Source organism: Columba livia, chromosome 6, assembly GCF_036013475.1.
Source record: "Columba livia isolate bColLiv1 breed racing homer chromosome 6, bColLiv1.pat.W.v2, whole genome shotgun sequence".
Taxonomy (NCBI): Eukaryota; Metazoa; Chordata; class Aves; order Columbiformes; family Columbidae; genus Columba; species Columba livia.
Window position 1 is genome coordinate 20,688,501 of NC_088607.1, and position 23,427 is coordinate 20,711,927.

A 23,427-nucleotide genomic window follows, 5' to 3' on the forward strand; every position below is an offset into this window, starting at 1 on the left:
TTCACTAAGTCGTCATTATTAAAATTTGGTGGCTTTTGGTATAATATGCAATATAATTTTCAGGTGCATTTTTTAAATCTGAGTATTTTAAACTGCATAACTTATGAGCAGATGGTTCCCTTCACATACTTGAGTGAAATTATATAACCTTACAAAGAACATTTACCATTTTAAATCTGATTAAACACTATTCCAAACAAGGACTGGAAACAGTTTGATATTTGTACAAACACAATCATTTTAAAAGTATTATGCAAACCCATTTAGGCATTGCAAAAAAATGCTGAACTAAGAGAGAGAGCGCACAATATTTATTTACATTCTGTTATTTCAGTAAAATGATACATCTCTGTTTTGCTAGTGAGGGTTTAAAATTGTTTTTTGAATGAACAATCAAGAAAACTTATAAATTTAAACCACCTAAAATAAAACTATAATCAATGTCCTAAATAGCCGTATTTGAAATTAACTTTACTGAATATGAAAATGACTTGGTGAATGATGAAACTACCCTAGTAGCAGTGCTATACTGAAGCAATTCAAACATTTTTACCTTCTTAGCCTATTTTTTGGTAATTCAATCTTTCCAAAATAATCACCTCATGCATTGAACTTCTTATTTTGCATTTTCAGTTCCATAGCGGGACTATGCTCAGACAGCTGTTTGAATGATCTTTCAATCTGGTACAACTTTCAATCTAAGGCAGCACAATTGCTTTGTACACATATCAGCATGGAAAATTAAATGCTGGGGTTTTTTTCCTTTTTCCTTTTCTTTTACTTGAAGCTGCAGCCAGAGAGACGAAGTTACAAGAGCCTCTTTTCATGTTTATATAAAGCAATGTTTGAAAATATTTACAACGTTTACATAAACATAAATGTTTACAACATGTATATTGAACTTGTGTTTCTGTGGTTGCTCTGCTGGCAAGAGGCAGAAGAGTGGCTGGGAGGAAAGAGACATAAATGGGGAGTAAAGATACAGAAAAAGAAACAGGTGCCCAGGAAGACTGCAACATACCATGCAGGTACAATACCGAGTAAGGACCACATGGCACTCGAGTAAAGCAGCAGGGCCAACTCATAATACCATAAAGGAATCGGATAAAAGAACTAAATGAAGAAGAGAACGGCACAGTAGGCAACAAAAAGATATGCAATAAAAAGTACGTTGTCACAGTTCTTAGAGTCCTAAAACACACTTTGGTACCATTTTCCTAAGTTCTTCCCAGCTACCAGGGCTCTGCTAACTCTGCAGAACCTCCTTAGTTCCTTAATAGTTTTCTCCTCCAGTTTTTATACACCCATGAAAACTAAACTTCTAGTAGTCAGTCCTCTATCATAGCAGAAGAATATACTACTACCATTACTGCTATTACTTCTTTCTGCAGTGTAGCATATAATCGGGGGTTTCTGGGTTTTGTCTGGGTTTCTCTTTCTTCTGTGGTTATCCACCATTTTTAAGTTTTCCTTTTTCAATTCTACTGCATCTACTCCACATGTTGAAAAGTCCTCTAAATATTTGATTATTTTTTAATTTAACTGTAGTTTTATGAATTATTTCTTAAACATTAGTGACCAGGCTTCCTATAGCAACATCACAGAAGTTATTTAAACTTCAGTAGCAATCTCCACCATGACTGTCATCTTTCTATATAGTACCCCTAGGGAAGCAAAACCTGAAAAAATGTGTCTATGTATGTAAACATTACAAATTTTTAGTGACTGGGCTACATGTCACATGAATTTCTATATGTCTGAAAACTCCATCAGAGACAGTAAATCCTGCAGACAAACTGCTACATTGAGACTATACAATTCTTTTTTTCCTGTGAATATTTTATTTTCCTGTGAATTTCTGTACAGACTTGAGAGCTGGAATGACCCAAAACTTTTAGAACACAAATGAAATACAATCTAAGGATGTATTTCATTCCATTTTGTGGGATTCAAGCAGATTATTCATGACTGACCTTTCTTCCAATGTATTTTTGATACAAGTTATTGATTATTCAAGCTCCTTGTCAAGGAAGCCACCTTTATTAACATAGCAAGGAATAAACTGATACTTGGAAATCCATGGCAAGAAAAGACACAGGGAAATACATAATGCCTGAATCCCTTCTAGTAACTGTGTGTCAGGTCAAAGCCGTAACCACGCTCTCTTAAACAAAGGCAGTTTCTGTTTCCCAGCCTCAGCAGCACAGGATTTACCAGTTGTATGTTTGTGCTACTATTCATGGAGTGCTTGACAGCAGCTTTAATCCATGCTATCCATCTTATATGTCTCTACGCTACTTACTACTGCACTTTTTTCCCATCATTCTTGACAGTGAAAAGAAAAAATGTGTACATGAAGAGGATCTATTTCCATCTTGGGTGAATATTAGTAAGGATAATCTACGTCTCCAATCTTTGTTGCTTAGGTTTTTAAGATCTTAACACATCAGAAACAAAAGCCACTCAGTTACTAGTTTCATCCAGTATCTCCAGCGGCTGTAGAGTTCCTTTCTCTACCCCTGAATTTAAGGTCAAAGCACTGACTGAAGTAATGCAAAACGGGGCACGGTGAGCAGTTATCACAGCTCCCAGAGGTAAACAAACCGTGTCTTTTCCATAACATAGAGGACTCAGACCACTGATACCTCGAGCAGCCACTAACATTATAACAACTGTGTTCAGATTGTTGCAGATTAAAAACAAATCATGTAGCTCTTTTGGGCTATCCCACTATTGGGACTTTCGACAAATGTGAACAAAGTGGGAAAAAATAACAGCAGTTATTTATTGCACATTCAACCATGTTGATTGTCTTCAAGCACCAACTACTGCAGAGGGCAACTGATTTCTGATTCAGTCCTGCAATTTTTCATAGACTGTTTCCATGCCAAATGCTTAGGGCTGACGGCTCAACACAAGTGCTTCCTCCTGTGTAAGTCTTTCCTATACCTGTTGGACTCCAGTGGGGTCTAACCACTGTAATTTGTATTAAGCAACACAAACCAAAAAGAAAGGTTTAAACAAACTATTAGAAGATATTCCTACTCTATGTAATCTTGCCAGCAACAATTTTTAAACCATTCGCCTCCAGAAAAAGACAGTTTTGCAACAGCAAATATATTTAAAGTATAAGGGAACCATTTGATGTTTCCCAATATCTACCGCTTCATCTTGAACCCTGCAGCCAGTGGGAATTCACAACTTCAGTTATGAATGGAGGTTTCTGGGAGTTACTGGAATTTAAACAGTAAATAATACTAGTAAAATTTATCTCAATGAGACCAAATTTTTCCCCTACTTTTCACTTAAACTCACTTTAAAAAAGATATTCTAATATTTTGAAAATATTTTAATCTTCATTATTTTATTAATTCATTTTATAATACTTCTGCTGCCCTAACTCACTCTAAGCTTTCATGAAAATGTCACTATTTTTTCTACTTAATAAAGAAGTTTCTTTGTGTCACAAACCAGCAAATACTGTCATTCTAAACAACGGTTATAAAGCATCCCTCAAGATGTAGTATCACAAAAATTACTGAAAAGCATATTGCTTTATGAAAAAAGCTCTATGTACTATAATCGCTGTTAGTACAATAGCACAAAATTATTTTTTTCCCATTATGTATCAGAAGCCTGTCATCCTAGAAGTCATTCTGGCTCCCACACTGTAAATACACCTCAGTATTTCTATAAGCAATGCCAAAAAAATCAGCAAGTGCTCACTGACTTTTGCCAACAAAAGCATGACTCTTTGCACAAGAATTTTCTTGCCATTTATAAACAAAGACATTCTGAAAGTTCACACTTGTGATTGGCTATGGCAACTGATACACTCCACCATGAGATAAAGCAAACAGCAAAACAGTGATTTATTACAAGCAGTAACTATTTTACAATAACTCAATTTAAACATATAACATTTTTGTTTTAAAAAATTATTCCCGATTATACTTAAAATAATCCATTGCACTGAATGTTATATAATCTACACACCAGATATCCAGGAATTAACGAAAATTATATGAAAAATTACCCTGTAGCAGTACCAAGCAAGTAATGCCAGACTACAAAAACTGCGAAGTCACAAACCTCTAACATTAAAAGAGAACGCCAACTATTTTACAAAAAGGCAACTTTAATCTTAAAATCCTCATTGATATGGAATATTCTCAGTCATTTCTGACAAGACTTCTTCACCACCTACTTGCTCTTCAATCCCGTGACTGTTCACTGTCAGAACACATGACGGCGAATCTAATTGCTACAGCTAACTGCAAAATGCCCCGACAAACTGCTCTGGCGTTATCCCCCACCAGGTCATATGAGAACTTGATCACTTCACCTTTTTCCCACTGCCCTTGCTCTGGTGATCACCGTATGAGAACCACCAGAGGAAGGAGGGTCCGAGCTGGGTCAGCAGCAAGATTCCTCTCCAGCTATGCAACAGTCACAGTGTTTTCCTAAATACAGTAACTAGAGCTAATTTAAACAATTTTTAGTCTCTGTCTAAAGACTTCATATTGTAAGTTGCAACTTAATGTTCACCTAATTCTATTGAATTAGGTGAGAGAAGAATATTAACACTATTTTAGTTCTTAAATCTCAGTAACATGCAAGAAACAGGAACACTCCAAAACATGCTAAATATTCAGTCACTGATTCTTATTTGCTCAGGAAGCAGGAAGTTCACTAGGGGTTAATACATATTCTGCTCTATCTACTTAATTTTGTGTTGTTTTTTTGATACCCGCATGATTTTAATCTCTTATTAAAGCACAAGAATGCAGTGGATAACAAACTAAAAGAATGTCTTCATTTTATTCTACTTCTATGAATATAGAAACTGTTAACATTGCATATTCTTCACACAAAAAAGGAAGAAAGAAATGGTTGATTTTTCTGCAGCTAAAATCTGAGGTTTTATTCAGGTTTGTTTTGTTTTGTTTTGTTTTGTGTTGGTTATTTGGGGTGGATTTTTTTTTACATTTTTCTCAATCCTTGATCAATTTCCTATTAAACTCATCAGAAGATCACCTTACTAAAAATAAAGTAAAATTTTAGTAGAAAACCTCACAATTTGGCTTATGTAAATGCGTCACGCCAAATGACACTTCTTTGTACAACAACATTTAAGACACACACAGCGATTAAAGAAAACAATAAATAGTGCAGATTAGTGTAGTTATACAGAATACAGAAACTTCTAGTTTATAATAATTCTTTGCTGACTCCTAGGATCATGCTTAGTCTACAAAAATCCAAAGCAAATAAATAAAACTCCAGCTCCTGAACAAAATAATAAACTGACACAAAGTATACCCCATACTGTCACTATAAATACAACAAAATTAAAGTCTGTGATTTTTTTTTCTTCCTGTTTACTTTACAATGTGCAAGATAAACTTAGGTCACAGTTTTCCAAACTCACTGAGCAAATCAGTCACATACTTCCTATTAAATTCAGTGCAATTCATTTAGCCAAATCCCCTGGTCAACTTATGTTTTAAAAATTTGCCATTACAGCTAAATTCAGCTCTGAGAGATAAAGGAAATAACTAACCCACGAATCAGGTAATAACACTTATGAAAAGCCTTTAAAAAGTTTTGTCTTACCTCATTAAACCTTGTCACAAGGTCTTCTACAGCATTATGTTCACCATTGGGGGAAGAAAGAATAGTAGCAGATATGGAAGCTTTAATAGATGGCAGCTTGCTTTGACATTCAGCATTACCCAAATCCCTGGTTAAAAAGCAGAGGTAGTCAATGGGTAAGACTTTCCGGTAGAGCTCCTGCTCCTGCTCGGTCAGAATGCTGGCAACCTCCTCCGGGAACTGGATGAGGTGTTGCAGTTCCACCAGCTCTTTGCTGATACCAGCCACATTGGAGGGAAGGGCACTGGAGCCAGCCATAGATGTACACGCTTGACGTTCTAAAACAGAACAAATAAGAATTTACTAGGTTTCACCTTGAGCTGGGCCATGCAAAAGCAACACAACTTGTTCTTTTTGTTCTGTTAAACTGTTCACTAATTTATTCAGCAGTACATTATATCCTAACTACTTTATATTTAAACGACCTAATTCATTCTTTTAGTTGGGGTCTTTCTGTGTATGTCTATATCTGGTATTAGCTAGATAGCTGTATTGGGGCTTCTGAGATTGTTAAGCTGCCTGCCAAAACACGCTTGCTTCCTGACTTCTCCACATGCCTGCTTTGGTCACCTGCAGTCTTGTCAAAACTTCAAATATAAGGATCATCTCATAGGGTCTGGCTCTGTTCTGCCTCCATATTAGAGTCTGCAGTACAAAGGGGTTTGAGGCCTTAACTAGGGCACCAGGACTCTGCTGCCACAAGAAATAATGTATAACGATCACATAAAACCCACACGGGTCAGCATTTTTCTTCATATTCCTCTTGATATAGGATATAATCGATCTGAGATCACTGCATCGTGAAACTAAATGTCTAAAGTTACAAAACATTTTTCATTCCTTTGGGAAAATGCATATATTGGGGAGTATGCATGTTTTATCTGTTATTACAAGAGATTCATGGTGGTTTTATAATATCCTGGCAGTGATGTCCCTTGCAAAATAAAACTTTTCCTAAGAAGGAAGACGCCAAGCTTTGTAAGACCGTGTGGGAAGCCTGAAACATCAACATAATGATTCCAAAACAGCGAGTATTAGTCTTCCAACTAGATAGGTTTAGAATGGGTTCTCTGAACAATAATTTTTCAAGAATTACTTAAATGTATAAGCAATCATAATAGTATATTCTGTACTCTTCTTCCTTCACAGGAAAATTTCATAATTTTTGCATTGCTTCACAAAATAACTTCAGAGATTTTTTGCCAGCATAATGGAGGTATGCTCCACATCTAGCTTTTACTTCACTTTTTTTTTTTTAGTACCAATACGCTTTCATTTCATGGAGGGGGTAAATATGCTTTCTGTTCTCGAAAAGAAACCCAAGATCAGAATGACTGATTACAATTCACCCTCTTATACAAACACAAAACACACTGCATGAAGTTTCCCTTGATATATTCATTTTATGCAAACCATATCATCAATCAGCAGGAAGTTACACAGAAAGTTGCTTTTTCTTTATATATTCTCCTAAAAGCCAAAAAAATAAATTATAGCAGCACTTAATAAAGCCTTTGGGCTAACAGAACCTGTCAAGAAATTTCCAAATACCCAAGAGGCTTCTGAAAGAGTAAAGGAGTAAATGTTTCTGTATTTACACTAGCAAGGAAAAACGTAATAGACTTAATTTGCAACAAAATATATCCTGGTTTCATAGTGGAGAAAAGCTATAAACTCAAGGATAGTGCTATACAATATCTGCAGGTATCAAGAAATCTGTGTCACCAAAACTCCTGTAAAAAAGATCGGGGGGAAAAAAGACAGTTAAGAACACCATGTTGACATGCCAATCTTGTTTTGGGCAGCAGATCAAGTGCAGTGAGCTTCTGGGATTCCTTTCAGTCATGTTTGCTTTGATTCTACACGAGACTCCAATTCAGTTTTCCAAACTGTCACTGTCCCAACCCGTTTTATCTCAGAATGTGAAGGATATGGAAAGCATAACAGCTCTTCTCACCCAAGGACTTTCCTCGGAAATATGAGCTGCCCTGCCAGGCAGGAGAGGGCAGGAGCAGGCAAAATACAGCCTGTACCACCTCTCCTGTGCCTCACTGCTGAAACTGCGGGTACACACATTGTGTCTACATTGTCAATTTATTTTAGATCAGAATTGCACTTTTGAAGAGAATCTCCCAGATACCTTTCAAGTCTTGGAGCACACAAAGTGGATCCTTTTCAGATGAAACTGCACCAGAAGATGCTCTCCCAGAAGACAACTAACACAGCCCAACTGCTAACAAGCTGTGGCTGTTAGTAGCATTTGAGCCCTGGAGAGGACGCAGGCCAGGAAAGGACAGTTGGACCAAACAACACAGATCATGGCTCAGCTGTGGGTGATCACAGGGAGACAAGACAGCAAGTAGCAGGGACAACACCATGCCACAGAAATACTGGTGCTTTGCAAATTCAGTTTACTTGGTAACTCGTTATATACACCTTGTATCTGTCAACATAGAAGGAAAGGAAGGTGTAACTCTATAAGGATTGCCCAGTCAAGTAGCGACTGATTGAAGAGAAGTAACATGCAAGTGAAGATGAGCTGTTCCCTGATGTTGAAACTTGCTGTTGAGACTCAGCGGTGTGTTCTCAGTAATACACTTTCTCCATTAGAGTATCAACTACAAAGCCAGCCCACATTCACACTTCCAACAGATCTACAGTCCACATTGTCTAAGAAATTCAGCTTTGCTCAAAGACCTCAAAAACTGGCAAAGGTTGACACTGAATTTGCAATAGGCTAGAGCACTGTTTGTGATCCTATTGCACACTGCTTTGCCCGAGTATGATCAGCCTTCAGGTTCCACTTTTTACAGCCTCTCATATCTAAGAACAAGGCTCAACACACTAAAGTGACCAGAGATAGGAAGGTGGCTCCACAGTGTATTTCCAGACTGCCTGTAACCACTAGCAATCTCATTTGAATTTTATTTCACTAGACTGACTGACTTCTGATCAAGTCCAGAAGAAAGCTAATGCAGAGATTTTGAAAGCCTTTAATGAAATCATTATCTTCTGTAACGAAGGCTTCACAAGAAAGATTCATTCTAATAGAAAAATGAACCTATTAAAAATAAAATATTTTTGTGGAAGCTAAGGCAAGATGATTCAAGTTACAGGCTAAACAAGATCAGTCACTGGTATTGCTGAATTTGAAAGAAGATAGAAAATAAATATAACTTTTCCTGATTCAATAAAATGAATTTTAAACCAGCACTTCTCAACTTTCCATTAAACTGGAAGAATTAAACAAGTGCTGCATCTTTAACGTAAGAGACCACAAACAAGCTGCTGCAGCAAGAGTGCAGGTGATGTCCAAGGCAAGGTGCACAGGCCAAATAGAATAATAAAGATTCACAGCTCATGGCTAACGTATGGATATAAATACTGAAGAAGTGGAAATATTACTTATTTCTGTTGACCTATAAATATTTCTTTCATCCATAATTCACATCTTTGCGATTCTTGCTTGTTGACAAGATTTCACCTCTCCAGATTCTTATTTTTTATCCTTCCTTATTCCAGTCTTCTGGTTTTTATCACAGAAAATCCAGGATCCTCATTTTCAGCTTCACCACCCTTCATGATTTACACTGTGTACAAGTCTGCTTCTTTTTCTTTCTCTCTTTTTATTTGCCTGTACTAAACAATTATGTTTTTCTGGACTTTTTTTTTTTTTGTCTCTTTTTCATGTCTCATTTTTCATGGCAGGAACTGATCTGCACTTCCCCATTCATGCTATAAAACTCCCTAACTAGTCTCATCCACAAGTCCTCTAGCTTTGTGTTGTCATCTTATGTTCTTCAGGAAGTAGATCCTATCTTTCTGTGCTTCAAAGACCAGGTCCTTAGATTAACTTGCAGAATGGAATTGCTTTCAGGCCAAAATCACAGTAGGCTTTGTTAGAGTCAAGGATACAATCCTCATTAAATCAGCTGCTTCTGGAGTAAATGGTATTATTCTTTGTGCTCTACCACATCAAGTTAATGCTAAATCTAGCAGAAGAAAATGAGGACCCTAACTACTCATTTGCAAGTTGTCTGAAGCTGGAATTAATAGCTTTACTTATCCTTCTGATAAACAGCTGAAGCAGATAATCTTCTAAATAGCAAGCATGGCTTTTATTAATCAAAACAAGATAACCTCTGTCTAGCTTTAAAAAAAACAGGACTTGGGTTTACTTAATCATTGCTGATGCACATGGAAGCAAAAAGGTCTCATCTTCTCTAACAAAAGGCTAATCTACTGAAGAATGGGAGAAAAATACAGAATGCCTGTTTCAGCATATTACTCAGCCTAAGCTCGTCACAAACTTTAAAAACCATTTTCAAGAATTACTAATTTTTATTTTTAAAAAAACTTTCTGTAAAGTTTAGTAAGGAGTTCTCCTATCAACAGATTAACTTCAAATTAACTTAGCCTTTATGACTATAAAATTTAGAATTTCCATACATCTTGTATATATATACACACATATATATATATGTAGGTTCTAAAAAGTCCATTCTGAAAAAATAAACTTCAGGTATGTAAACATGTAAAAAATGTGCATGCATTTTTGTGTATCTATACAAAAAATATTAAAAGACAGTCTTGAAAAACTGTTCTGGTGTTTTTCCCTATTGAACCATATTACGTTTGTGCTGCTGCACTAGCAAGAAGTTGACTCAGTATTTTTTTAATATGAAGAACACGGAGTTCACTTTAAAGACAAACGCAAAGAAACTTTTATAAATAAAACCATGAAAAACACTGCTAGAACATTAGTGTTAATTACCTGCAATAATTCATAGAATTTTTCGACATTTGTATGTTCTATTAAATAGAGTAGTTATGTGATAAGTCATAATCATAAAATCAAAACTATCTGTACACTATCTGTACACTGTACATATTTCTTGTAAAGCTAAAATTAAAATGTGAGTATTTATTAAATTTTATTTCATTGTGGACATATAATTTATTAATACACAATATGATACAAATGCTGGGCTGCTGCCCTCAATTTTCTCTCAGCAAAAATTCAGCTGAAGACAGAAGGAAAATAAATACAGCCCCAACTGTAATCACAACAATGTCAAAAGTGTTAATGCTGCATAAAATTACAGTTGCCAACCATGCAATTTGTACTTTGATAAAATCACATTGCTTTCCATGTGAATTGTGACCAAGTAAGGACTGTGGTAGAGAATTACTTTCATCCCAACTCAAACACAACGTCTCTTACATCTGATACTTCTAGGAATGTGCGATGCACATGGGAGTACACCCAGGGAAAAGCCACCATATTTTTTAAATAAGCACAGTCTCAAAAGAGTACATGTGCCAAAACCATGGAAATTAACTTTCAACAAAGTTTGATGAATAGACAAATGAGTTAACTGAATTTGTGCATTCATTTTACTTCTAGGTTGCTTTTCTTTTTACACTTTGAGAAGAAAAAAAAAAAAAGAGAGAAGTATTCTCTCTATACATTCAAAAACCACCAGTTTGAAAGCAGTAAAGTAAAAACTGCAATCACTAAAGAAGTGCTCACTCTCTGGAAGGCTACTGGGGGAAGATCCTGTGACTATGACAAACTGGGTGCTAAAGCACAAACCAGATTTCAACAGCTGTAAAAGTAATTATTCAACCTATGGTAACATCTTATAACTCAGTTGTTTTTCTGACAACAGACTGCTTCCATGAAGTTATGCTACTGGGACTGAAATTACACAGTAATTACACTGCTGATATTAAAAGCAGACCATGGGAAAAAAAATCAAAAGAGAGTCACAGGTGAACAACTGTCAATATATAAAATACACACATATAACAGAGAAGTGTTCTTTTCAAAGAATAGGAAGAGTACAATAAAAACTCCCTCATACATAATATAAGTATGTAACATATGGCTGTTTAATTGAACACCAGGTTCAGATACAGATCAGCTTAACTGGGTTAGCATAGTTTTGCTGTCCCATGGATACAACATATCTTAGTATCACAATAACCAAACCAACACGCTTTTGTTAATTTCCTGTTCCTCTTCTGTATAATTAAAACCACCTCCATCTCTCTTTTAATGAACATGAATTCATTGTTATCGATTTTGACTGCAAACAACTCACTCCACTATCAAAGGGCCTCAGTGGGAAGCTTGCCACACAACAGGATCAAGTTCAAGTTTCATTTTACTGTAGAAACCAGTGAAATTAATAGATCCCATTTTTTCTTCAAATTAACTTATGAGTCAAGTAATCAAAGAATCAGAAGACGCACATGCTCTCTCCATATCCCTAAATCTAGCAAAATGAGTTACCTATTAAAACTGTGTATCAGTATGGATTATAAATTATTATTAATAGCAGGGGAGCTCTAAAGCCACAGGGTACTTGCACTAAATAAAACTGGAGTCCAGTATGACCTGAGTATCAGTAAGCAGAAGATAATACTGTGGGCAAAGGAAGATTCCCAGATGACAACTTGATGCAAAGATGATTAATATGGTCAAGGGCTATATGGAAAATAAACTTTTATTAGACCAAATAATATTACAGATACACTCTGGGTGCACAAGATTGTTTTCAGGTTTGGAACAGAAACAGTAAACTTCAGAGCTAGTATGAGAATACCTGCTTTGAGTTTAATTTGATCATGGTAATAGAGGGACATTGGAGAAGGTGATCTTCTCTGGTGGAGCAGCAGCACGTCATCACAATGGGCCAGGTGAAAAGAACAATAATTTCTACAGTACAAAGAAAAAAAAAAGGTAGAGATCTCCTCTAGAACAGAATTTTGCTAGAGATAGATCACTATGAATCTATAACACACAGATATTTCTGTTGAGGCTGAGTTTTTTTTGTTGAATAGAGTGTTGAAACCTCTAGAGAGGATTTTTTTTAAAGGCAGCAATCATACTAAGTTATTATTGAATTAAATAACAGTTACATACCACAAAATCCTGACTCATGAACTGACCAGCATAGTAGAATTCAGCAAACAGGAATATATAGAGTTCTAGTAACAACAAACACTTACTCCTAAAATCACTTCTTGCTGTAGGAAATGGCAAACAGTTCAGTTTTGAAAACCAGACTCTGAACTGTTTGCCCTTTATCTATTGCAATCACAGCATCAGTAAAATGAAATCCCAGGAAAAAAAATGGAAACTACTGTATAGTTAGAGATACAACCTGCCTATATATTTTCTGATTTCAAACAGATTAAAGTTGACTAAACAAATTACATTCGTATAAGGATAGTTGAGAAGTATAGGCATGGGAACTATATTTATTTTTTTTTAACCACAAAAGTTGTGTATAAACACACTTACAGGGCAAAACCTATGCACAGAGAAACATTCATTCAGATTTAAAACTGAGTTAAAGATCAACATGAAGAATTTGTTAACATGAACTTTAAATTAACAATCACATAGCAACTCTTACACTTTTAGAAGTTCTTACCCATAAGTATGAACTTGAAAACCCATGTAAACTCTGTTTGTGGTTGGATTCAGAAGATCCTGGTTGTAAACTATACACATGAGCACTAACATAATATATGGAAGGAATTTAAAGTATCACCATGATTTCATCACACCTGAGACTGCCATGCCGGCCTCCCATCATCCCCAGTTTACAGCTACACACTGCCCCGGGTCATTACATCTACGCTGCTGCTCAGATTTCTGGCAGTGTATCCCAGGGCTTTTACCACTCCACTAGCCTGAGTCATTCATGGAAATATTTTGCAGGGTACAAAAGAAGAACTTGGCTGCTTGTCTCTGAATTACCATATACTGTCAACACATTTAACTAACCATTTCCTGCTCTCTGTGCAGTTTGGCTGGTACTGGCGACAGCTGATAGAAACAATCACAGACCTGTCCATAATAAACGGATCCATTCATTTTGCTTCTGGCTGTATACTCACCAGGAAAAAAAATGCAAATAGTACCATTTTAACAGTAGTTTTGACTCTACAAAAATAATAGCAGATCTCAGAACAAAGTTTATCAAATTTGGTGCTGGTTTCCTAATTGCTTTCCATTTTGGGGCAACGGGCAAAGAGCTGGGACTGCATCCTCATGCACACACAGGATGACCAGCAATGCCTCCAGAACATCTGTGTAAGAATTGGTGTGATATTGTGGGTTAACCCCAGACAGCAAACATTTTTTATGCAGTGTCCTAACACACAACCCTGAGGCTAAGATGGTAGCAAATGGATACCTCAGCCACAAAGGGCACCTAGTGTTATGCAAGGCTTGGCTGAACATAGACATGTTCATAGACCTTAAGAAGAGATGAATCAGCAGTGTGTATTGCCAAAAGTCTGAAAAGATTCACCATCTACAGGTTTAGTCAGAAATCAGCCTTATTGCTTCCAGTCTGCACAGCTGGCAATAAGCACCCTGGGCCCTACTCTTTAGGGGACCTTCACTTATTGCTATAGTTCATTGAACTATATCCTGGTTTCAGAATCCTTGCCAGAAGAACGTTTAATTATAAGTTGGGTAGGCACACAGTGAGTGTCCTATTGGCTGGCTGAAAATTAGATTTCAAAAGCTGTTCGATACCAACATGCCATTTGTCTTGCTGTGGCATGCTGCAGCCCACACTGTGCAAGTGCAGACACAAGACTCTATTGCTTCAGAGGCAACTATCATCATGAAGGCTGGGTGAAGGAATTAAGGGAAGTAACAGCTAACTTGTAAATCTACACCTTTCTATCACAGTGTAAAAGATACGTGGAAAGGCTGTAAAGAGGTTAATATGACACCACCACACTTGCCATTGAACTATTCTCAGGTTATTTGTTACTTTCCTACAACAAAATCTCATCTAATTAATCCCCTCTTCTGCCAATCTTCTGGATGTGTTTTCAGAAATATTCCACTTTCATATTCATTTCATAAATCTTTCTGCTAAAGGTTGTCCAAGTGATCCTGGTCTATCAGAAGCTTGACTTGAGCAACACACCAGCAGGAGGATTCTCCCTGCAGGATCTGTATTCAAATACTTTTAAAATACTGGATACAAACACGGCACAGCACACAGAAGGTTAAGTTCAAATGATAAATAAACGTATATAGAAACTGCCAGATAAATTCCAGCACATAAGAAAAAAATGGTCAAAATGGAAGATTTATGAATTGACTTTGGAAGAGTGTTCTAGAAAAAGTACTGTACAATTCTCACTGCAAAATGAACAAGTAACTGCCTGAGTGAAAGCAGATCCCAAGCTTTAGCCTAACCCACAAAAACTGATACAAAGCATGTCGAAAATCAAAGCAGGGGTTTCTGTGCGCTGACGGAACAAAATCAAAACACATACAGCTTTGAGTTAATCCCTCAAAGGAGAAATATCCAGTAGCTAAACAGAGCACAAGAATCTCAGATCAGATTCCAATATTTTAGTATTTTGATCAAGGTTTTGATAAATTAAATTTATTTGGATTTTTTTTTCATTTACACAAAATAGAAATTAAGTAATTTTTCAGTTTTAAGAATAAAACAACTGTTATGAATCAATGAGAACGGAAGTTAAACAAAAATGTATTTTGAGAATACACATACACCTATGGAAAACAAGGAAGTTAAAAATAACATGTATATAAAGTTGGGTACCCCTTAAAGTTCATTATCTCGATTTTTCATATTTTACTCTTTTGTTAGGCAGTTTTTAAATTCAAAAGACCATACAAACTGTAGTTGCAGTAAAATATAGCATTCATTATGTAAATAACAGCAAAACTGAAACAACAGATATTTTCAATGTTTCAGAGCCCCAGTCTTGAAGTGTTCCTTTCTATCCTGAGGGCACTGATCTTCCACATCAGCAATCCCTGCATTGAGTTAATGATATGCTGCAGGGTCCTCCTTGGCTGCACAATTTTTAACAATTACCACAAAAGCAAATTGCTTTTCAGCTTTAAGATCCTCAGAAATATATTTTGTAACAAGCACTACCTTCCTTGCTTTGGTCTCACCCTGAAGTCTCATTACATGTGACAAGAGACCCTTTAGGACAGAGCGGGAAGAGGAGTCATAGAATCATAGAACATCCTGAGTTGGAAGGGACCCACAAGGATCATAGAGTCCGACTTCTGTCCCTGCATGTGACAACCTCAAAAGTCGCACCATGTGTCTGAGGGTGTTGTCCAATCACTTAGTGAACACTGTCAGGCTTGGGGCCCTGACTGCCTCCCTGGGAAGCCTGTTCCACCACCCTGGTCCAGCCTAAATCTCCCCTGGCATATCTTCCTGCCATTCCCTTGGGTCCTGTCATTGGTCACCAGAGAGAAGAGATCAGCACCTGCCAGTTCTCCTCCCCTTGTGAGGAAGCTGTAAACCATGATGAGGTCTCTTCTCAGTCTCCTCCAGGTTGAACAGACATAGTGACTTTAGCCACACCTCATACAGGTTCCTCTCCAAACCCTTCACCAACTTTGTAGCCCCCTTTCTGGACACTCTCCAGTAGCTCTTTATCTTTTTTATCCTGTGGCGTCCAGAACTTCACACAATGCTCCAGGTGAGGCTGCACAAGTGCAGGGCAGAGCAGGACAATCACCTCCCTTGCCTGGCTGGCAATGCTGTGCTGGATGCACCCAGGACACAGTTGGCCCTCTTGGCTGCCAGGGACACTGTTGGCTCATGTTCAACTTGCCATCAGCCAGAACCCCCAGATCCCTCTCCACAGAGCTGCTTTCCAGCATCTCACCCCCCAGTCTGTATGTACAGCCAGGGTTGCTCTGTCCCAGGTGCAAAACCTGGCACTTGCCCTTGTTGAACTTCATGCTGTTGGGTGATCACCCAATTCTCCAAATTTGTCCAGGTCCCTCTGCAGAACCTCTCTGTCCTTGAGAGTGTCAACAGCTCCTCCCAGTTTTGTGTCATTGGCAAAATTCCTTAGCATTCCCTCAGGTCCCTCTGTCTAAGTCATTTAAGAAGACATTGAAGAGCGCTGTCCATGAGATGGATCCCTGCGGAATGCCGCTAGTGACTGGTCACCAGCCCGACATAACCCCATTTACTAGAACCTTTTGAGCCCAGCCCATCAGCCAACTGCTCACCCACTGTATTGTGTGTTTATCCAGCTGTGTGCTGGACATCTTGTGCAGAAGGATACTGTGAGAAACAGTATCAAAGGCTTTACTGAAATCCAAAAATATCACACTGACAGCTTGCCTTGGTCAACTAGGTGGGTAACCTTGTCACAGAAATAAATTAAGTTGGTCCAGCAAGACTTTCCTCTTATGAACCTGTGCTGGCTGGGACCAATAACTTTGTTGTCATTTAGATGTTTTTCAATAGCTCCCAGAATAATCTTCTCCTTAATTTTGCCAGGCACAAAGTGAGTCTGTGAGTGAGACTGACAGGCCTGTAGCTGCTGGGGTCATCCTTGCTGCCCTTCTTGAAGACTGGGACAACGTTTGGCAGCCTCCAGTCAACTGGGACCTCTCCAGATTCCCAAGAGCATTGAAAAATCATGGAGAGAGGTCTCGCTATGACATCATCAGCCAGCTCTCTAAGTACCCTTGGATGAATGCCATCAGGCCTCATTGACCTGTAGGGATCTCGCTGGAGTAGCAAATCCTGTACAACTTCCAGATTGATTGGGAGTTTATTGTTCTTGCAGCCATGGTTCTCTAGTCCAGAGCTCTGGGGCCCCAGAGCCCATCTTCAGTGTTAAAGACTGAGGCAAAGAAAGTATTAAATGTCTTGGCTTGTCTATGTCCCTGTTTATAAGGTGACCATGTTAATCAAGTAATGGGTCCATGTTATTTTTGGCTTGCTGTTTGTTATTAACATATTTAAAAAAGCCCTTTTTATTGTTCCTCACAGTACTGGCCATCTTCAACTTTAATTGAGCTTTGGCCACAAGAATTTCTTCCCTACAGTGGCAAGCAGCATCTCTGTAGTCCTCTCATGATGTGTGACCTTGCTTCCACTGACCATATATTTCCTTTGTTGCCATAGTTCAAGAAGGAGATCCCTGCTTAGCCAAGCCAGCTTTTTGCCTCACCTGCTTGACTTTAGACCTTTTGGAATGTCTGTTCCCATCTTGTCCAGTTACTCAAGTACTGCAGAGAACAGGAATGCCTAAATTCAAGGAACTATTTAATGAAAACTGCCTGCCTTTGGAAAACAACCATTAAATATAGCCCTACTTGGCTTATGAAGTTTCCACTCTGTTTCTACTAGCTGTCTCAATTAATTTTATTTCAATAGTAATGATTTAACCCTGCTGACACAAAACACGTGAACTAGTAAGCTGTCTGTTGAAATTCACTGATGGCCTCAAAAGCTGTTCTAAAGAATTCATCTACCTCAGTGGAAGCAGTGGAAGCACTGTTATGCTTAATAAAGCTGTGAAGTCCATGAAAGAATCTATAGTCCTGAGACAGCAAAAATATCATGTAGCTTAATGAAAATCACTCAGCACAACAACAAGAACTGCCAAGAAGTCAAAGCTGAGAAGATTTTCTTTCTTTCCTTCAGATGAATTTAAATTACAGAATGGAGAGCCTGTATGATTTAGCCTTAGAACTGAAATCAGTTAAGTGACTCAGGAGTTTACGCCATGAAGGGATCAGTGGAATACAGCAGACTGCAGCAAACAAGGCACACATATGTCTGGAAGCCAAAAGAAGTAAAACAACAGACTACACAAAATTTTAGATCAATGTAAACGTCATAATAGAGATTTCAACATCTACGACTTGCCTCAATATCACTTCTTCCTACCTCAAACAAAAATGTTTTAAATAATTATTTATCCATACAAGCTTTTTTACAGCCTCACTAGTGAACTACTATAGTTGTGCTAGACTAAATCCTGCTACAAGCAATTATTTTCTATAATTGTTTCTGTTTACTTCATTTCATCTGGGAATTAGCGTAAGCTAAATTAACAAAGACACAGTTATACAAGATTGTGTTCAAGCAAACAGAGCATAGCTATATGTATTACACTGTTGCAGCTAGTTATCTTTTAAAAATGGAAGTATTTATTCCACTTGGTTTTCACAGTATTAATACACTTACTACATAAAAGCTCTTCTAAACAGTCACAAGACCTTTTAATGAATTCTGTCTTTGTTGTTAGCTTTAGCAGATTATACTAGAAAAAGTGTTTGCAGCCCTTATCTAACATGAAAACTTTCAAAACTAATGATTTTGCTGTCCAAAAACAAGCTCAAAATTAGTACCTTCTGAGATGACGTCCTCAGATTTTAAGATATCTCCCTTAATCTGGAAGTTTCAAATGCAACTAATTGTTTCTTTAAAATGACACAGTAAAAATTAACCATTCTCTTTCTTTCCCTTTCTTGTGGTGCCACTGCTGCTTGTACTGTGGTTAAGGTTTAAAGTGGAATTGGGGCCAACTTTGTCCACAATATTTTTCACATAGTAAGAAAACAAAACAACTAGAAACATAACACACAACAGCTTTTCCATGAACAGGGCTGGACTAAATGACTGGCACAGTCCCTTCCACCCAGATGACTCCATTATTTTTATGTGGCAGTTTAGCATTTTGCCTCACTTTTAAGTATCACTTTAACAGTGAAGCAAAAAGTGGTCACATTAGTGTACACATTTTAGATCCATTGGAAATAGAAAGTATTCTCAATGTAAGAAATGCAGATCCTGTGTATGGAATGGAGTTCTGCTTTCCTAAAGGCCATGGCTCTGAAAAAATAAGAAGAGACACTAAAACCAAATGTTTTTAAGGAGTTGGGGGTGGCAGAAAAGGAGATGCCAGAAACACATTTTTTCAATGTTTTTAAAGAAGAGACAAACCACAGTGTGTGCAGAAGAATGCTATAAAATTATTCCACACTTGAATAGTGAGACCTAGAGGAAGAGATATAGATCAGAAATGCATAACTTTAGGTAAATAAAGTGAGAATTGAGAGTAGACTTCACTGTAGTAAATTTGTAAGCACCTCCAACTGGGAAAATAGGTCAGTTTTTAAATACTTTAACCCAGCAGAAAGAAGGCATAGCAAGAACAAGCAGTTGGTCCTTGATGACAGTCAAACTCAAACTAGAAATAAGTTGGCCACCTTTGCGAGTGTCACTGAACACTGGAAAAAGCTGGACACACGGATCATAGTTCTAAGGCATCCTCCAAAGGCTGTACAGTAGCACTGCTGCCTTTCAACTCCAGAGCTTAAAATGTAAGACAATTTGGTTTAAGTAAATGACATCTTAAAAGGATGTCAGACTATAGCTAGTGATCTCCATTGACACTGGGCTTTGCATTTCTATAAGCTGTCTTACTTTCCCAAACTACATGCTCTTATTGCCCTCCTGTCTTAAAATTTGATGTGCCAATGTCCCTGCAATCACTAATGGGTTTTTTTCATTTGTTGTTGTTTTGCTGTTGGTTGGGGTATTTTGTGGGTTTTGTTATTGTATTTTAATCTCAAGCTTTCCCTTTCCTGTAAGACCTCTTTCTGAAATTAGTCCCTCTCTATTAAGTCAGCCAACACCACTTGTGTCCATTTTCTTCAAGTGACACAAGAAGTCCTTGAGTTTAACCAGACCCATCTGTCAAATCACCCTTCTATCACAATACCTACGGTGAGGTGTTTGCTGTTTGGATCCATTTATTGTTCCACTCCCAGCAGACATAAAATACTTTCTCCTGTACTGTGGTAATTATTATTTATCTAAACGTTATAATTTATCTCCTGAACTTTTCTCCATAGAAAGTGCACAAAGTTGGACAGTCAGCAATGAAAATACTGAGAGGAATACTCCCTGGCTTTTACATACAACTTATTTATTTTTGCCTCCCAGTAAAACAACAAACATTACCACAACATGGTGTATTTAACCAACAGACAGCTCGTGACGCACTGTGACCAACAAATGCTTTTTTGCAGGCTGCTTCTCACCAGTCCTCCCATGCTGACATAAAAAGTGATATAATCTTCTGCCCAATAGGATCAGAAAACTGTTACTTTTGTGACTCCATTGTTTTTTTTATTGTAGCTATGACTGAAAAAAAAAATATTAAAGTACTAACATTCTACCATCATTAAACTGTTTGTTAAAGCAGTTGTAACTCCCATTCATTGTGGCAGCAAGTAACAGAACAAGGGCAATTTTGTTTACCCTTTTAAAAAATGTAGTGAGTTTCCAAACCATGCAAATATTGCGGTTTTGTTTTGTGACACCCAGCGTGCTTGCAGTTCTTCGACTTTCAATCATATGAGAAAGAGATTAAATATGCAGGAATGTGGTAGTCTGGAAGAGTCTGCTCTAAGTCAAAATGTAAAACTACAGTTTTCAGGCTTTTTGTGCATACAGGAATTTAAAATATATTTTAGTTTTCTCTTGTTATCTTTTTAAAAGCAATTCACTCTATAAATGGTTATAGAAAATTCCTGAAGTTTTTTCCTCCCAAACACTAAGCTTGCATGCAAAATCCTACCACCATCTTTGAGACAACCAGTACCTGAAGCCAGCAACTCTTTTGTGTTCCACTCACACACTTGAATGGTTTATTGACAGCTTTTAGCAGGTTTTATTATTCACAAATCCTTTACCTACAAGGTAGACAAAAACTAGATGATTTCTTTTGATCCCTTCCACTTCATGGCAGTTACAGAACAGCATATGACTAAGATCTGAAACCTAGAAGAAAATTCTACTTTTAATGTTTGTTTTCTCTCTCAAATTGAAGACACTATTAACCTTAAATAATAACAAAACTATTTCATGGTATTTTAATGTATGACACTACAAATAAGTTCATAAAACCTTAACTTTTCTCAGTCAAGAAAGTGCCTACACTGACACAAAACCAGAACTAATTTCTATGATGTAACTCCTCTCAGCAAATACTGTAAAATCACACATACTGACACACACATCTGACCACACTAGATATTTTTTATCTTTTAACGTTCAAATTAGTTACTGTATTGTTTTCTTAGCTTGAATCATTAATGCCATAATGGTTTATTATGGATTTTGTTAACACTATTTTTATTTAATTGATTCACTAATAAAAGTGAAATTTTTAAGATCTCTAAAAAGATCTATCAAGTCTTCAACCTACAAGTTCCAGCATGACCTCGTGCAGCTCAGGATGAAAATAACCTTGGACATTTGGCACATTATGCCCTCCTGAGATTTGCAGAACTTGCAATACAGTTCCAGTGGCTACAGTTCCATACCTGGAGGTAGTAGGAAATGATAGTATTACCCACAAATATTCTACAGAACAAAGAATGGTCAAAAGAAAAAAACAAAAACCCATGTAGTTTAACAGCTATAGCTATTCCTAAAGCTATTTTCAGGATCAAGGCCTGAAGACTAATAGTGTTTCCAATCCAAATTCTTCTGAATTCAAATCTGAAACTTCTGGAAACTTGTTAGAGGAGCAATTTATTTTTAAAAAATCTTATAAGAATGTTTAGAAAAGGTCATACATATTCATGTTACTTCAGTCCCTACTCCACATTAATAAGGAAAATGGTAAAAGAAATCTTTGTTCAATTTCGTCGCAGAGCTTTGCAATGTAATTCTGAACAAGTAAAGATAGGTGAAGAGTTCAGATCAAATCTTCTCCAAACCTAACAGCAACATATTGAAAGGCATTCAAAACTATAGATTTTCCAGATCAAGATTTCTTTTCCTCCTGCAAAGAAAAATGTTCTCAGAAGATAACCATATTGCTGCAGGCAAAAAGGGTAAGTCAAAAAGTGCTTTGCTCCAAAATATCAGAGGAAAGAGACACTGAAACGGTCATTGAGGGGGGGAGAGCAGAGACCTAACGCAACAGCATCAGACCTGTCCCCTTTCTAGAAGGTCTGAACACTTCATAAAGAAAGCTTAAAACATGTATGAAATCTGTTGTACCAAGTCCATGGGAAATTAAAGATAAAAAGTTTAACTGCTGTGCAAAAACCTTAGGAGTAATTAAAGGTACTTTTCGCATTACATCATATTTCTAGTTCTTTTATTGTTGCCTAGTCTTTTGCAGGCAAAATATTTTCCATTTGCACTTGATAAATCTCACTGGTAATTTACTTACTTCAGAATTATTAAAATGTGTAGAAATGCATTTTTATGCATAACTATTTCCAAAGTGAGCACTTAGACATTAGAAAACTACGTCAATATGAAGCCCCTTAAAAGAAAACTAAACAAATTATGCTGTAACAAAAATTCTTGTATCAGCTTATTTTCTACAAAAAGCCTGCATCATTCTAGCTCAAATCAAAGCTAAAACATCACAAATCAGCAATCAAAGGAAGGGTCTGAGCTGAATTTATAATTTTAATATTTCTAAAATTAACTAATAGAATTTTCTTTCCATTTCTTGTAATCCAACTAGGTATCATATATTCATTATCACCGACTGAATAAAGGGATTTAAAAACCCCAAGATTTTGCAATTAATACAGATAGACTTAGTATTAGGGCTTTTTTTTTTTTTTTCCTAAGTCTCTGAGGTGAAAATAAAGGTGTTGATAACCAATACAATCTTTCTATTGCAATGGGATACCATCTCTTTGAATGCTGAGTGTTTGTCAGAGTCTTTAGCTAACAGCCAGATTAGGGAAATCGGAGGGTTAGCAGATGAAAGACATTCCTTTCACAGAGCAAAATTTTATGAACATTAATTCAAGTTACATGTCCCAGTTTACAAAAAAAAAAAATGTAAATACAGATGTTTCTTTATGACCAGTCAGTAACAAAACATTTCTTTTACATGCTGCTATGCACTCACATCATTCAGAAGGGGGAAAAAAACCAAATTACT

At 36.9% G+C, this 23,427-nt stretch overlaps 1 protein-coding gene across 12 annotated transcripts in view; it reads right to left on the reverse strand.

The window, feature by feature from the left end:
* PLCE1 (phospholipase C epsilon 1) overlaps positions 1-23,427 on the reverse strand; it is a 154,929-nt gene that overhangs the window by 50,267 nt on the left and 81,235 nt on the right. For all 12 annotated transcript variants that reach the window (XR_010473517.1, XM_065067457.1, XM_065067458.1 and 9 more), the window contains one exon: positions 5,617-5,933. Coding sequence is in view for 11 of the 12 variants with exons in the window: in XM_065067457.1 (XP_064923529.1) it covers positions 5,617-5,933 (317 nt within the window). In the remaining variant the exon portion in view is untranslated. The remainder of the gene's footprint in view (positions 1-5,616; positions 5,934-23,427) is intronic.